We start from the raw sequence: 17,217 nt of genomic DNA, 5'->3' as shown, positions 1-17,217 counted from the left end.
TTGGAATGATCTATTTATGACTTGAGTTCCACTGGTTTCAATGGGAACTAAGTATAACTAATAGAGCAGCCCCAAGTCCCAGTTGACAACCATGGTGGTAGACTAGGGTGGTGTATTGATCACTGCATCCCAAGTCTTCCTAAAGATTGCAAGACCAACAAGTCTCTATGGCTGAGATAGCAGTGGTAGAAATTTTGTTGTTTGGTTCCTTTAAAGAATCTGATCTTCATAGCTTCCATTTTTAAAAGACGTGGGAAAGCCTTCTATGCCTCAAACTTACATATATGTGTTAAAAGCAGCTTCTGCTACAATCTTAATTCAAAGCAAAATGGAGAGTGCCCTCAGTCATAGCAGTGGGACTTAACTAATCTTCAACTCATACCAACTATTCTCATGGCCTCAGTGAACTTTTCTGATTTTAATTAAGACAATAGTCCTAGTTAGCCAATAATCATTTGGATAGTAGATATGCATGTTGAAGTGAAATGGAAAACCAAAGAAGTGAGATAATAGCTCTCTTTTTAAACCTATTTATTAAGCTTGCATAATTTTTTTACATAAAATGAATAAGTGTATTTTGTTATTTTATATATTCCAGAATCTGATGAGGTTGCTAATGTCAGTAATCCATTTGCCAAACTGAAACATGTCTATGCTTAAAAAAAATGGATAGTGATGGAATCTATACATGCTATACTGACTGCAAATATGTCTGTTGTGACAGAACTCTCCATTATTACCTGACAATACTGAATAGAGTGTCCTGTACCATCCCACATACAAGAGAAAACTCTGGGTAGATTAGGGAATATCCTCGAGATATGCACAATTTTAAAGAAAAAAACTTCTGGGGATGGAAACTTAAGGGGGGCACCCTAAAATAGTCCAATAATAACATGATGGCACAGTACATTAAAAGACTGGAAGGAGGTGGGGGGAACTGACAGTTGAGTGAGAGGTTGGAATAGAATGGAGGAATTGGAACAGGAGTGTGGAGAAATGTATATGTAGTAGGAAGAACCATCTCAGTGTCAGAAAAGGTCACTTCCTGTTTTACAAGAAGCTATTTTTAAATGACCCCATGAATGGGACAGAGAGCCATCCATAGAAATTAATGAAGAAATAAAATAATTTAATACACCTCGGATTGGGCGCAATATACCCATACCCCCCACAACCCTTTCAGAATGCTGACCTTCTGTTGGAGCACGAGACTGTTGGGTGGAGCAGTCAGCCAGGTTGGGGTGCAAGGTGCTAGATTGGAGCAGTTACAAGTACTGCAACATCTTGCTGAAGGGTCACACTTGTTTTAATTATCTACTGATTGTTGACGTGGGAGGAGAATGACCTATGTGGAATCTATACACATATAAAAAACGCTGTGAAAATGCTTTATTTTAAGATGTTTTGAAAAACACGTTGAACTTTGCATCTAGTGTCACATTTGTATGTTACACTTTACAACACATTTAAAACGTTTTATTTGCAGCTGCGTAGCTGAGTCCCTAGTCTGTTCTTCAGTGCAACATTTCATTTACAGTTGCTAATACGTGAAGTTAATAGGATGACACTAGAAGAGCTTACTAGTAAAGTCAAGTTGCATTTTGTAGTTGCAGACAGGCCACTCATCTCCCCAGTATTCTCTTTTCTCCATTCATTTCTGTGCAAGCCAAATCCCACTTAACTTTGAAGTAAGATCCATCAAATTCAATAGGACATTTGAATAGATATGGGCAGTATTCAACAAACATTTTTGTGCCAATGCAACGATTAGCACCAGCGCAAGTGGTTAGCCTCCCTCTCCTACTCTCGTCCCATCCCCAGATCTGCTCTGCACATTACTATAGACAGTATTGAATTAGTTTATATAAAATATGAAGGGATTTATGTTGCGCAAAATGAAAAGAGAGGAAGGGAAGTCATTGATATTTTAAGATTGTTTAAGTGAATATTCTAAAATGTAAAATAGAAATTTAATTAAAAAATTAAACTCTGAATTAGATGGACCAGTGCTCTGATGCATTATAAGACAGTCATTCATTTAATCTGAATGACATCCCAATCCCTAATTGTGACACCTTTCAATAACTAATAATTTGTGCTCAATGATTATTGAAATCCTCTTTTAATATTTTACAAAGTAATGCACTTTTTGATGATAGTGTAAAGTTTATTAATGTTCAGAAGCATTTCCATATTTCATTTTATAAGCCAATAGAGAAAGATGAAATCAGACAAAATTCTTAACATACATGAAAATGTAGGTAATGTTTATTTCCCCATAAATTGTATCAATATCATTTGCATTCTCTCTCTCTCTCTCTCTCTCTCTCTCTATCTCTCTCTCTATCTCTATCTCTCTTTTTCTTTTCAGTCTGTTATAGAAAATAACAAATTTTTTGAGCAGTATGAAGTTACTTACCAAATCTTGAAAAAGGCAGCTGAGATGTATGCCAGAGCTAATGGCTCATGTAAGTAACAATATATTTGTTTGGCATTAGATTAAAGTGCTTCTGGATTCCATTTTTGCTGTATGATCAAGCTGAACTGTTGCTAAGCAATTTGGAACATGACAAAATTAGAGTTCAGTGTACAAATTAACAACTAGAAGATCAACTAGATGAAGAAAATTCAAAGCAATATTCTTGGCAATAACACAGTAGGCATTCTCTAGTTTTGCACTGAAGCATATGGAAGCAAGCAATCCCTAAGCAAAACATAGGAGTCCCTTGACAGCATTATAGGTAACAGCTAGTAATTTAATGAGTGTATCATTGTTGATTTCAGGCACCTGTATCATCCACATGTTCTACCCTTAGTACAGAGAAATTGATGTGGCTTTCTGCTTCCTTGTTTGATAAACAGATTTCTATGAATCCATAGGCCAGCATTGTATAAGAAATGAACAAATACACTGTGATATTCCTTACATATTTTATTGTTTGTACAAAGTGCTTGAATTCTTAGCCTCAAGATTGCATTGATATAGCAAAGACCATTTCCCTTTTCTTGGTCATGTATTTCCAGTGGTATAAGAACTAGGCTTTAGGATGAATAAGAACCATATAGACCAGTCACACACCTGCAGTAAGGCTGGGGGTAATAATACTACTGACCTTGTACAGTTATTGTAGCAATTACCGAGCACTAGGGAATGTTCTATAAATACAAACAAGAGAATTCCCTATGGAGATGGGTGGAGAGGTGGATTATTCTCTCCTGCCTCCCCCCCTCCATTTTCCATTTTTTAAAAAAATCCCTCCCTTTAGCGTCATGGGGGTGGGGTGAATTAACCATGCCAGCTCATATTTTTAAGCTATTGGGGTGGCAATATTAATTAAATTTACATATTACCTAAGGCAATAGCTCTGAAGTGAAAAAGCACACTGTGTTGAGATTGTGAGTGCATGTGTGTTGTAGCCAGGGGTTTTTTTCAGCTGGGACTCACTGGAACTTAGTTCCAACACCATTATAAGAGAACAAGGGAGGTGTTCATGGTGAGTTCCAGCACCTCTTTTTCTAGAAAAAAAAAGCACTGGTTGTAGCAGACATAATATTTGAAGCAACATTCTATTCCCCCCTGCATTAGGGAGAAGGAGGGATACTTCTTTATAGATGCTGCTCACCATATGCCATTTTCATCCGTACCAGGTTAAATATTGAAAACAAGAGCAAAACACTACTGCCCAGTTAACCAGGGCACAGTTTGGGGCCAATCAAAAGTTTTAGAATTGGTTAATCTAACCAATTAATGGATTAAAAGTTGCAGCTCTGGGAATACTCATTTCAGTTGGGTCAAGATTTATGTTAAACTCCAGTACTGTATTTCAGCTGAAGAGATAGAGAGTGTCATGAGATTCATGAATGAGACAACAACACAGTGGAGGCACTTGTCAGTAGAGGTGAGAAGTGTGAGAAGCATGTTAGAAGAAGTCATTGCTAATTGGGACCGATATAGCAGCACCGTGGCCAGTCTGCAAGCCTGGCTAGAAGATGCCGAAAAAATGCTGAATCAATCTGAACATGCCAAAAAGGTAAGGAACATTCTTTGATAAATGCTATAGTGGCTGTGTGTGCTCTTTGCCATTGTTTAACAGGGACCCTGATCCAAAGAACGTTAAGCACAGCAGCACTGGACACATGTGGACCAGCATCATTTGCTAACAAAACAAATAATTAGCTACAATAGATTTGGTCAACTATTGGAAAGGGGGCAGGCTAGATGTTACAGGACAGCACAGGAGACAACTCCTAGGGGCCAAGGTCCCTTCTGCCCCCCCAATAAAATATTTGAGGGGGCCAGTGCCCCCCAAAGTTGATGAGTATTGCCATTCAAATGTGCCATGTCATGTAATTGCTTACCTGCCCCTCCCCGCAAAAAAATTATTCAAGTTGGCACCCCTGCAGGGCAGGAGGATTTAGAGGTAGAGACAGGTCTGGCATTGTCTCCCAGAGAGAGGAGATGGAAAGAGGAGACACATACACCTAGATGTAGCACCAACAGTAGTGAAGCCACTATATGCTCAGGTCCTCCGGCAAGAGTGATCAGAGGATTAGCTTTGAAAGAAGCCAAGGCTCAGAATATGGAAAGAAATAGGTAGTAGAAATCATTTTTTATCATAGTTTGCTGAAGGCTATCATGCATAGTGTCTTCAAAGATCAGCCTGGTCCAGGATCTCCTTACACACATGGAATCTCTGATATGTACAGTTTCTGCATAGGTGCCCCCATGCGTCGCTTTAGAAGGCAGGGCCAGTAATTATTTTGGTGGCTTTTTTTGCCAGTTTAGTCCTACACAGTCTCTGAGGTTCTTTGAGTGCTTTGGCCACAGAGCTGCCAAACAGTCCTCAGCCTTTTCCCCCAGTATGAAGTTGAAGAGGTTGGGGTCACCTCACAGCTGCTCTTGTTCACATTTGTAGCTTCAAAGTTTGGAAGAAGGTTACCTATTTATTCTTATCAAGGCAAGTGTATTTGTTGAAGCATGAACTGTAAATAAAGCAAGGTTGCACCTCAGTGTCTCAAATCTTTATTTGGGTAGTCTTAATGATGACTACCTGCCCCCATAACGAATAGGTACCAAAAGTTTTTTGTTTTTTACAACATGCATAAAACAGACATTGTCAGACTAGTTGTAAAAGGAAGTAAGGAGGAAGCCAAATGATGCTTTAATAAGTGTTGTGAGGTTTTTATGTTTTCATTTTCAGAATTCATTGCTAGTTGTGTTCTTCTTAGGATTTCTTCCGGCATTTACCACAGTGGATTCAGCAGCACACGGCTATGAATGATGCTGGCAATTTTCTGATCGAAACGTGTGATGAGACCATTTCCAGAGATTTAAAACAACAGCTGCTGTTGCTGAATGGACGATGGAGAGAGTTATTTATGCAAGTCAAACAAGTATGTCCTTGGTGGTTTTTGTTCCATAGTTGTTACCCATTGACACAAAAAGAAGCTGAAAGGGCAAAATCACTTTCCCAAGGTGTCTTTCCACGTGAGAAAGGATTTAAAGCAAGGCAGGAAACAGTTAAGCGGGGATATGTGGAAAGGTGGAAGGGGGCACAGAGAGAGAGAAAGAGAAGGAGGAAAGGGTCACCATGTAGATTTGTTCACAACTTCAAAAACACAGCCCATTACTCAGGAAAAGAAACCCATGAATACCTGAGTGTAGGTGCTTAAGAGATACAGAGTCCATGGCAGCGAAGAAGCAAGCGGCTCTGCACAGCTCCCAAGCGCTGGTGGGACGGCTTGCTTTCCCCTCTTGTCTGCCTCTGCCATTAAGGGCGATGCCTGAGACTGAGTGAGTTCAGGGGGCAGCGGCACAGGCATAGGCTCTCCCACCAACGGGGCGGGAGGGGGGAAAGCCCTGTGGCACCGCCAGTGCAATTCTGGCATACTTTCTCTGACCTTAGATGCAGAACATACTATGCTGACTCCTTATCCATACGCTCTCCACTACACAGCGTCGAGTTCAGCCACATTTTGTTGCGTTTGTTGACTGAACACCCCCCTCAGTGATGACACCCGGGGTGGGCCGCACCCACCGCACCCCCTTCCTATGCCACTGTAATGATGTGCATGTTACTTAATGCTATTTTCAATGTGAAAATATCACTTCACAGAGTTCTAAAAATAATACTGAATGAAGTGCAAGCATTTGCTCCTGAACCAGTCAGTGTTCTATTGACCCTCTGTTTTATCTGCTTTCATAGTACGCTCGGGCTGATGAATTAGACAGAATGAGAAAAGAATATTTGGATGGTGTAGCTACCTTGTCTGCTTTCACTGATCAAGCAAAGAGGAAATTCCGTGTTCCTTTAGAAGTGTCCTTTCTAAATATGAAAATGTTTGTTCAAGAAATAGAGGCAAGTTTCTTTTTCTTCCAGTAGAGACCATTATTTAAACATTCAGGGTTGAGTCCAATGGAGAGAGCAAGGTGATGTTTTGCTACCCTTTCAGCTCCCAACACCACCTCCCACACTGGCCCAGTGTGTTGGGGGACTGGGTTTAGTTTACCCAACTTTTATTTCCTTGTCTTCTGCCCTGTCCTGCCTGTTGTACCCAGGGTTCATGGGAGAGCGCATCCTCTAGGGCAGAGCCTTATTTAGCTGGTGCATCAGTTTATATGTTCTGGTTTTCAGGTACTTTCTTCCCTTGCAAATATTACACTTTTCATTTCATGTTCCCTTGCTTACATGAGAACAAGGAAGAGCTGGTGTAGTGTAGTCATTATAATGGTGGACCAGGGGTAGTATTAAGTTTTACTCAGAGTAGATCTTGCACCTACAACTAGCCAGACAGTCACTGTGCAAAAAGAAAGTGCATACCTACATACATAGTTACTGCTGAACTATTTGTTGCAGGATATTAAACAGAAAGTGCCTGTGATGGAATCTCAGTACAAGATGGTTACAAGGACAGCACAACTTGTTACCAAGGAACTTCCACCAGAAGAAGTCAATGAAATGCTTGCAACTATGTCAGGAATCAAAGGACAGCTTGGCAAGGTATTCAAGCAATTGTTGAAGATGTTCTAAGGCTTAGATATAAGGCTAGGACTGATATGCATGCCTACTTGGAAGTAAGTCTTGGAGAATTCAGTGGGACTTTCTCCCAGATGGGTGCCTGTAGTGTTGCAATATTACTTGCCCTATCAAAGAGGAAATCAGGCAAGGATGGCAAGTAAGATGAAGCTAAAAGGGTAGGACAGAGAAATGTGTGGGAGAGATAAGCTGATGTGGAGTATAAGACAGTAGAATGACATCTCACCCACACAAATGTTCTAGTTTAATAACTACATATTAAAGTCAAAATAAAGTGAATAATATTATAGGAACCTGTTACTATTTTAAACCTTTTATGTTGGTGCTAAGGGAATAAAGATGCATTATAAGGCCCATTTTACTTTAAAAATGCACGATATACAATAATGTGAATATATATATTTCTCAGGTAGATGGTACCTGTCCGGTTGTGCTCTATGAATCTCAGCAGCTGCTTCCTCACCTGGAAGAATTGGAGAAGCAAATTACAAATTTTTATGAATCTCTTGAGAAAGTCAATGAAATTATTTCTGTCCTAGACCCTGAAGTCCAGCCTGCCGATGTTTTTAAACAGCAACATCAGGTATTTCTTCCATGAATGCTCAAAGGGGAGATTCAGTTGAACAGTATACTAAAAAGATTAATATTTTGCTCCGGTTTCAGCTCTGTAAGAATGCACCTGATATTCCACTCTAGGCAACACAAAAGTCACTTTAGATTGCATTGAACTGAAGCTTACCTTATATGGTTGGCACTGACCCAGTTTGTCAGTGAAATTTCTCCATTGACTTCAACATATGGTTGAAGAATGGGGCCTGCCTCAGTGGTATAGCATGTGCAATCCCTAGCATCTCAGATAGCAGAGTCAGGAAAGATCTCTTAACCAGAGACCTTGGGGAGCAGACATTCATTTTTGCATTCATGAAGGCTAATATTTCTCACTACTCCAAAATATCTGTGGACCTACATGGCAGTGGAAAGCTGCCATGCATCTACACATTATCATAAACAGTGTGTTGAGTGCAGAGTGTTGAAAGCAGAAGTCACCTTTGCAAGCTTAGGCAGCAACCCTGTGCATCAATGAAAAAAATAATATTATTCTTCTGAGTGAACATGAAAAAAGGCCTCACTGCATACAGCATTGTGAATCTATTCTTATTAAAGTAATATGCAGCTCTTTGACCTATGCAGCTATCACTCACTTCTATTAGAACCCAGGAATCTCATCTGCTGTCATTAGAATACTTTAGTAAATCTTTGTAAGGAATCAAAGGAATATGACATTAAAATTGTCTCGTAAGCAAGTTCCCTCTACCATAATTAAACCATACCTGCCAGATTATTCCAGGCTGCTGATCTTTGCTTAAAAAAATTACAATAATTGTACTTTCTAAAACACTTAAGGCACCACCTTACTTTTTGTGATGTTTTAAACAATAATCATTAAAATTTAATGGATTCTACTTGCTGAGTGCCTTTTATTTTTTGCTTTGATGTGCCTCTTTATCTTCTGGGGAATGCAGTGATAGAGATGGAGGAACATGCGTATGAGTAACTTAAATCCTGATCCCAAGTATATTCACTCAAAGGTAGCCCGCCACTAGATTTTACTGGGGCTCAGTTATATACAAGGTGCTTTTAAAACTGCAGCCTTAGTCACCTGCTGAGACATGCATAACTAATGTTACAGTTGAATTTTCCATATGACACAGAAATTGCTTTCTGAATGCTAATAAGCCCACAATACGGGTTTGTCATAGATGTAACATATTTACATAGGAAAATAGCCTTGAAGCATTTAATGAGTATCAATGAATCTTCTGTTACAATATTTTAACAACTAAAATTTACATTAAAAGGCCAATACATGAGCAATCCTGTTTCATTGCAAATGCTCAAGAGCTATTTGAAAACATTGGGGCTGCAGTACACATAAACCTCACACAGGACTACGACCTCTAAAAAACATTTGCAAAATAATAAATAACATCTAATTTTTGTGAAATACTACTGCAACTTCTGTATTTTAAGGATAAATTCACTCATTATTATTATTATGTTAAAAAAGAAAAAATGTGGACATACCACATGGATGTATCAGTTTGGGACTGGTGTTATTTTGACTATTTAGTTTTCCTTACTGTAAAAACACTTTTAATTTTGCTTTCATTTTTCATTTTCTTTTAGGATCTAGTAGCTTATCAAGAAAATTGCAAGAAAGACATATCACTAATTGAGAGAAACAGTCAGACCATTGTGAAGTTTGTGACTTCAAGTAAGGTGTTACACCACTTCAATCTTTCGGTGCTTCAAAAGAAAGTCGTAGAAATACAATCTGCTTTTCAGGTAATTTGTTGTGAGAGGAGGTTGGTCCATTCTGCAGCACTCCCAGCATGAAAGAGCTGAGCCTTCATCTCAAATGTCTGAGAAGAAAGCCAGAGCCACCCAGATAACATCAAATAAGGCAGCTTCAGGTGTGAAATCAGAGGCTGGGCATCTCTCCATTAGGAGATGCTTTAGCTGCATCCTGCATCGCAGATTCTGCATTTAGTTGAGAGGTTGAACTAGGCAGCCTCCGAGTTGCCTTTCAGTTCTGTGATTACACAAAGAAGATTTTCCTGAAATTATCTGAGTCTGATAAATTTTGGGAAAACCCTTGCCAAATTATGCTGTAGAAATAAAAATGCAGGTTAGATGACAAGAGTAGAGAAGGAAGCAGCCGGAGAACCTAGCAACATGTGACATGCATTTTTTTTTTCAAAGGCAAGCTGCTTCAGGAGATGAAAATTTGGAATGGTGGTCCAGTGGAGGAGAGGTGCCTAAGCTTTTGCTTTAGCCCCTGGCCACCAAAATCCTTTCCTCCTTGAACTGTACTTACTGGGGCAAATAGCAGTGGCTCCTTCATGATGAGAGAAAGGGAGACATGCTGTGCATGTCCAGTGGCCTTTGGGGAAGCATTTTTTCCACAAGGGCCACTAAGCAGTACACCACTGGCTTGAGAGGACAGGGAGAAATATTCCTCCTTCTCTCTCAATGTTTCTGGTTCTACCTTTCACAATGTGCTGGTCCTAGTAACTGCAGTGTGAAATGGAGGCAGTTTCAGGTATTGCAGGTGATTGTAATGGAAAGAAAGAGAAGGGCTGGGGACTTAGGAGGCACAGCCAGTTTAAACTAGGTTTTCAGAACTATTACTTTTTAGATATTGGCGTGTTAGCAATATACTGTATCAGATTTCGGTCAAATTGTGGGTCGTATCTGATTTTGCCCTGTTTGATTTCCAATTGATGATTTAAGCATTATAGCTCTGAAAATGTCTGGTTTTCAGGCCATTGCATATTAAAGCAGACTAAATCTAGCCCACCCTCACAGAAGTCAGATTCTTTCAAAGCTTCTTATTAAATAAATGCTAAAAAGGAAACAGAAATGTTCATCATTTTGTTTTGTTCCATTTGGAGTAGAGTAACATAATCATGAAAACTAGGGTGATATGCAACTAAGTTTTACTTAAAGCAGACCTATTTAAATTAATGGAGATAACTTCATTCATTTCAGTTCATTTTTTTTTTCAGTAGGTCTATTCTGAGTAAAACTTTGTTGCATACCACCCCTAGAGTTATTGTTATCTTTTTCTGTTTTCATTTAAAAAGAATATGGTCAAGAAGACAAGTGACTGGAAGAAAAATGTGGAGGCAAACAGTCATTTGATGAAGCAGTTTGAGGAATCCAGAACAGAATTAGAAAATGTTCTACAGATAGCACATCGTTGCCTAAAGGAAAAAGGCAGACCTGAAGAACTTCTCAGAAAACATACCGTGAGTATAAACTCTTATTTTCAACATGATCCTATTCAGCTGATAGCAATGTATATTTAGGAATCACAATAAAGCAAGTATTTACATCTTTGTATGTGACAGGATATAATTTCTGAAAATGCTGATTTTAGTGAAATTGAGAATTAACCTATTCCAAACCTGTAAGTTAGGATATGATTGACCTTTTCCTGCTGCAGGCAAATTTCTGCCTGTGGGGAGAGGACGAAAATAACCTCACACCTTTGTGGATGTGCACAAATCACAGTGTACCATCTGTTACTCAGAACAGAAAGTTGGTGTGTACTTGCATATAGCTGCCCACCCACACCTTTCCCCCATAGCTTGAAAGAGAATTCCCATCAGTAGCTATGTGAGAAATAAAAACTGGCCTCCCATTCTGAGTACTGTTTGGGGTTTGTGTAGCTGGACGGGGAGTGAGCAGCACAAGGGACATTTTATATGGAACTTGGTAATATAAATTATGTACTAGGTGCAGCTCTGTTTCCTGCCAATAAAGATTTAGAGGAAAGTGGTGATACGGAACCTTGTTTCCTGATGTGGCTACTACTTCATCATTTGTAATAATTTATCGTTATCGTTATCGTTATCAATATTACCACCGCAACACCAAAATACCCACATGTCCTAAGTTCCTAGTGATATGAAGTATTTGTATTGGCCATGCTTTTCTGGTAGTTAGGACAATATGGGCTCAGATGCCATTCATAAAAGCAGGCCCAACAGCAATACCACCTTCCTCCTTTAGTCTGAGATTTTGTCACCAGTTGTGTGTTTTCCCTAGCAAAGCAGTAACGTGGTAACTATGTACTATTATTTTTCAACATCAGGATTTTTTCAGTCAGTTGGACCAGAGGGTGCTAAATGCTTTCCTGAAAGCTTGTGATGAGCTTACTGATATCCTTCCTGAGCAAGAACAACGTGCTCTCCAGGAAGCTGTTAGGAAGTTACATAAGCAATGGAAGGTTAGTATTTCCAGATTTAAGTAAGCATGGTTCCACTTGGTCTCCGTGGGTGGTCTCTTTGTACAAATTTTCTTCTCAGCTTTTCTTGAACAGGCAAAATTAGAAATCCCCATGTGTTTATATTTACTTACATTGTGCAGCTCAAACAATATTTTAAAAAATATTAACATCATATTATAAAATAATGGAAATGAGTATCATGTTAGCTTCCTCTTTCCTCTCCCACCGTTTATGGAGTGCAGGATGCCCAGTCAGAAGCCCCATACCATTTACTTCGCTTGAAGATACAAGTGGAAAAGAACAAATTCCAAGCAACAGTGCAAGAATGTCATGCTGAACTAGCTCGAGAGCAAGAGCTGGTGTCCAAGGAGAGCAGTGAGAAGATAATTAGAGAGCACAAGGTAAGCCTGAAAAGCAGTTAGATGGGTACATGTAGAAATTGTGCATATGTGCTTGTACAATTCCATGAGAATTATGAAGTACACAATGTGCTTCAGAAGATGAGCAACATGATCCTTACATTCCTGTTCAAGATATGCTTGTGTTGAAATAAACCCTATATGATTTCAACTTCCACAGTCAAATGGATAGGATTCTCCAACTTAGATTTTGATCCAAGGGTACTTGTATAGTTCAATGATTATAAAAAATTAATCAAAATTACTAGTGCCAGGTCAACAGTGATCACATGGGGAGGGCTGCCCATTAGGTACTTTAAACAGTCACACTTGATATATAGAATCTCAACAGTAATTGTAATACTCATGAAAAGAGAGAGAAATAATGTATAAAAAACAACACCAGTTGTGGCAGTTTGAGGGCTGGATTCCTTGCAATGGTGGCACAAGCTGGAGAGAAGGTGTGTGTCTTCTCACAAATGCACTGTCATATCTTTTTTAAAATTGAAATGTACCTGCAAGATTTTAAATACCTATGTGAGAAACTATGAGGTTATGTGTGAGCTTATTTATGTGAAAAAGCAGTCATTCAGAATCAACAGCATGTAAGTTGATATTCTTGTAAAGAATATCAAGGTGCCCCATGATATTCTTGTAAAGAAGCTGGTAAAATGCGGTCTTGACTATGCTACCACTCAGTGGATTTGTAACTGGCTGACTGACCAAACCCAAAGGGTGCTCATCAATGGTTCCTCTTCATCCCGGAGAAGAGTGCCTAGTGGGGTGCCACAGGGTTCTGTCTTGGGCCTGGTCTTATTCAACATCTTTATCAATGACTTGGATGATGGACTCAAGGGCATCCTGATCAAAATTGCAGATGACACCAAACTGGGAGGGGTGGCTAACACCCCAGAGGACAGGATCACACTTCAAAACGACCTTGACAGATTAGAGAACTGGGCCAAAACAAACAAGATGAATTTTAACAGAGAGAAATGTAAAGTATTGCACTTGGGCAAAAAAAATGAGAGGCACAAATACAAGATGGGTGACACCTGGCTTGAGAGCAGTACGTGTGAAAAGGATCTAGGAGTCTTGGTTGACCACAAACTTGACATGAGCCAACAGTGTGACGCGGCAGCTAAAAAAGCCAATGCAATTCTGGGCTGCATCAATAGGAGTATAGCATCTAGATCAAGGGAAGTAATAGTGCCACTGTATTCTGCTCTGGTCAGACCTCACCTGGAGTACTGTGTCCAGTTCTGGGCACCACAGTTCAAGAAGGACACTGACAAACTGGAACGTGTCCAGAGGAGGGCAACCAAAATGGTCAAAGGCCTGGAAACGATGCCTTATGAGGAATGGTTAAGGGAGCTGGGCATGTTTAGCCTGGAGAAGAGGAGGTTAAGGGGTGATATGATAGCCATGTTCAAATATATAAAAGGATGTCACATAGAGGAGGGAGAAAGGTTGTTTTCTGCTGCTCCAGAGAAGCGGACACGGAACAATGGTTCCAAACTACAAGAAAGAAGATTCCACCTAAACATTAGGAAGAACTTCCTGACAGTAAGAGCTGTTCGACAGTGGGATTTGCTGCCAAGGAGTGTGGTGGAGTCTCCTTCTTTGAAGGTCTTTAAGCAGAGGCTTGACAACCATATGTCAGGAGTGCTCTGATGGTGTTTCCTGCTTGGCAGGGGGTTGGACTCGATGGCCCTTGTGGTCTCTTCCAACTCTATGATTCTATGATTCTAAGTTTGTCATGTGAACTGGGCTCAAAATACTGCCAGAAACACAGAGTTAGTGTGCTTAGGATTTCAGCCTTAACTTCTCAGACTTTAAATTATTATTGACTGTGACCTGACCTTTAGGTTTTATAACTTCATGTGTCAGTTTTATCTTCCATAGACGTGCAAATACCTGTAATGGAAGGTATATTACATCAAATATATCAATGGGGTAGGCAATCATTTTCCTTTTCTGCCTTCAGTTGTTCTTTGGCGAGAAAGGCTCCTTGCAGCTATGTGAGAAAAGATTGCATCTGATTAATGAATTGTGCTTGAAACTGCCTGAATCGGATCCACTTAGGACAACATCACAAAGTAGCCAGAAAAGCCTCAGTGAACTTAAATCCCTGGTTGCCAGCACCTACATGAAGCTAATGGATCACCCAGATAAATGGAAAGACTACAAGGACAGGTACTATTTGTTTGACAATGGTAAAGACGTAATAAAACCTTGGTGGAGATAATTAGAAAAGCACTCCTGCTCATCATTTTGTTATGCCCAAATAAATATACAACTATTGAGAGGGCAACCTTTTTTTCTTTCTAGAGCTTCACTCCTGTAGGAGTAATATGTGGGCAGCTGTGGTCCCACAGTAGGCAGGGCTGGATCCAAAACTTCATAGGCTTCCCTTCTATTTCTCTCTTTTGCCTGACCTCTTCCTTCTCTCCCTTTCCCTCTCCCTCCCTTCCTTAGAGGTCCTAAACTGAACTTTTACATAGGGCTTTTAGAGTCCTAGGGCCCCAGATGATAAGCCCTAATATACAACAATACTCCTCTGGAGTAGAGGAAATTTTTCCAATCTTACATATATACAGTAACACAGAATATAAAGGTATACCTAAGAGAAGTACAGGCTCTGCATTAAAGAAGAAGGATCAGGATGTTTCCAAAGTATATTCACCAGCTTTAAATGTTCCATCATTGAAAACATTTAACAGAGGCAATTTCCCTTCTAAACAGTCAGAAGCCTTTTGAGGTGTAGTAAGTTCAAAACTCTATTCTTTTAGTTCCATTAAGATTTATATAAATGACTATTGCTGTTTCCTTATTGGCTGTTGGTTGTTTATGTGGTTATGTTTCAGATTTTCTGAATTGGAAAGCTGGATTTTGTCAAGGGAAGCCCAGCTCAAGAAGATTAAGCATGGTGCCAGTGATACCACTAAATATAAACACTTTAAAACATCAATAGAGGTATATTTAGAATTACTGAAAATAAGATAGATGTTTTTGCTTGTAATACTAGCAAGATGAATTCAGATGGTAGAAACTGAAAGTCCAAATAAGCTCTTTTCTTCTTTTGGCATTTTAGAGCACTGAATTGTGGTATAAACCACTGAGCCTCTTAGGCTTGCTGATCGGAAGGTCGGCAGTTCGAATCCCCACGATGGGGTGAGCTCCTGTTGCTCTGTCACAGCTCCTGACAACCTAGTAGTTCAAAAGCATGTCAGTGCAAGTAGATAAATAGATACTGCTGCGGCGGGAAGGTGAATGGCATTTCCGTGCGCTCTGGTTTCTATCATGGTGTTCCATTGCACCAGAAGTGGTTTAGTCATGCCGGCCACATGACCCTGAAAGCTGTCTGTGGACAAACGTCTGCTCCCTCGGCCTGAAAGTGAGATGAGTGCCACAAACCATAGTCGCCTTTGACTGGACTTAACCGTCCAGGGGTCCTTTATCTTTATCTTTATAGCAAATGTAAACAAGGTTATATAAACAGTGGAATGTAAGAGAACTGGCACTTCCTGGGTAAACAGAATCAAGTAGTGGGGCAACCCACAACTGTTGACTAAACTGTTTGTTTGTGTTTCTAACTTCTGTATTAATCATATTTCAGGAAATTCAGCAAGAAACTTGCAAGCAAGGAGAAGTTATCAGCTGGTTGAAATCTAGGCTTGCTGCCCTGTCTGAAGTTTCTTCAGAGAATGAAGCCAAAAAGCAAGAGGATGAGCTTTCCAGACTTTCAAGTGACTTTAAGAGCCTCTTAGCCTTGTTGATAGAGGTATAGTATCGCTTCATTGTACTTATATGCCCTCTCTACCCTTGCCCATCATGATTGATTTGAGTGAGTCTGGGGTGAGAGGTTGGTTGGATTTAGGGTGTGATGAACACTTCATTGCTTGAAGGGATGATGCTCTGAAAGAGGTGGTAGTGTGGCTGCTTTCAAAATAAAGTGTCCTGGTCCAGGAGGCTTGTGAGAACTATTCCTTGTACATTCCACTCTTTTGGGGAAAGGTGCTGGAGAAGGTGATAGCTGTACAGCTTCAGACACTATTGGAGGAAATGGATTATTTGGACTCATACCACTGTGGGTTCAGCCCTTGATTCAGGAATGAATCAGCCTTGGTTGCCCTTGGGTATGACCTTTATCAGGAGAGAGATTGGGGAGTGTGGCCCTATTTATCTTGCTTTACATCTCTGCAGCTCTTGATAACATGGTATTGTACGGGACCAACTCTGCAAATTGGGAGTAAGGGGCACTGTGTTTGGCTCCTTTATACAGGGTCAGTTTCCAAGTTTTGTATTGACTAACTATATCTTGACCACAGAGGTCTGTCCTTTTCCAGTGCTAGTTTAACATCTTCTGTGAATATGTGATATCATTGCTCAAAGAGCAGCATTGGCTGCCAAGTTGATACTGAGCCCAAGTATAAGTTGTTGGGGTGTTTTTGTCAGCTGACTTATAAATTCCAAAATAGCTTGAGACCTGGCTATCTGAAAGAATGCCTTTACTCATATAGACTGAACTGGTGCATGAGATCCCAAGATGTGGCCTCTGAGGTTGCATATGAACTATCGTACACTTGAAGCACACACCCACCCAAATCATGGGAACTGTAACTTTGTGAGGGATAAACTATAGTTCCCAGGGTTCTTTGAAATGGGTGCTTTAAATGTATTTTGTGTATGCAGCTTGAGAAGGCTTAGCCCTCACTGGGCTTTGGGGGGGGGCTTCAGACACATATTTATTTTTTATTCTCCCTAAATATCCTTGGGGTTTCCCCTGAGCCTGCTAATCCGTTCCTTGTGTGCATTAATGATACCATTATTATTACATAAGGATCCCACTTGGAGGATGGGTTTGCTACTTCGTATATAAATTATGTACTAGTATGGAGGGGAAAGTCATTCAATGATGCCACTTCTGCAGTTCATTTAAAAAATCTCTGAAGCTGAACTGGAAACAGGAAAAGTGAGACAG

General features: G+C 40.0%; 1 protein-coding gene across 15 annotated transcripts in view; it reads left to right on the top strand.

Moving 5' to 3' along the window:
• Positions 1-17,217, top strand: part of SYNE1 (spectrin repeat containing nuclear envelope protein 1) — a 278,820-nt gene that overhangs the window by 73,678 nt on the left and 187,925 nt on the right. For all 15 annotated transcript variants that reach the window (XM_081854278.1, XM_081854273.1, XM_081854275.1 and 12 more), the window contains 13 exons: positions 2,375-2,471; positions 3,832-4,034; positions 5,233-5,397; positions 6,210-6,362; positions 6,861-7,004; positions 7,450-7,623; positions 9,228-9,386; positions 10,688-10,852; positions 11,701-11,835; positions 12,078-12,236; positions 14,221-14,429; positions 15,101-15,209; positions 15,853-16,017. In XM_081854278.1, the coding sequence (XP_081710404.1) occupies positions 2,375-2,471; positions 3,832-4,034; positions 5,233-5,397; positions 6,210-6,362; positions 6,861-7,004; positions 7,450-7,623; positions 9,228-9,386; positions 10,688-10,852; positions 11,701-11,835; positions 12,078-12,236; positions 14,221-14,429; positions 15,101-15,209; positions 15,853-16,017 (2,037 nt within the window). The remainder of the gene's footprint in view (positions 1-2,374; positions 2,472-3,831; positions 4,035-5,232; positions 5,398-6,209; positions 6,363-6,860; positions 7,005-7,449; positions 7,624-9,227; positions 9,387-10,687; positions 10,853-11,700; positions 11,836-12,077; positions 12,237-14,220; positions 14,430-15,100; positions 15,210-15,852; positions 16,018-17,217) is intronic.

This window comes from Podarcis erhardii (assembly GCF_964252035.2).
Source record: "Podarcis erhardii genome assembly, chromosome: 3".
Classification (NCBI taxonomy): Eukaryota; Metazoa; Chordata; class Lepidosauria; order Squamata; family Lacertidae; genus Podarcis; species Podarcis erhardii.
The sequence above is the reverse complement of the archived record's forward strand: the minus strand, read 5'-3'. Positions and strand labels throughout refer to the sequence as shown.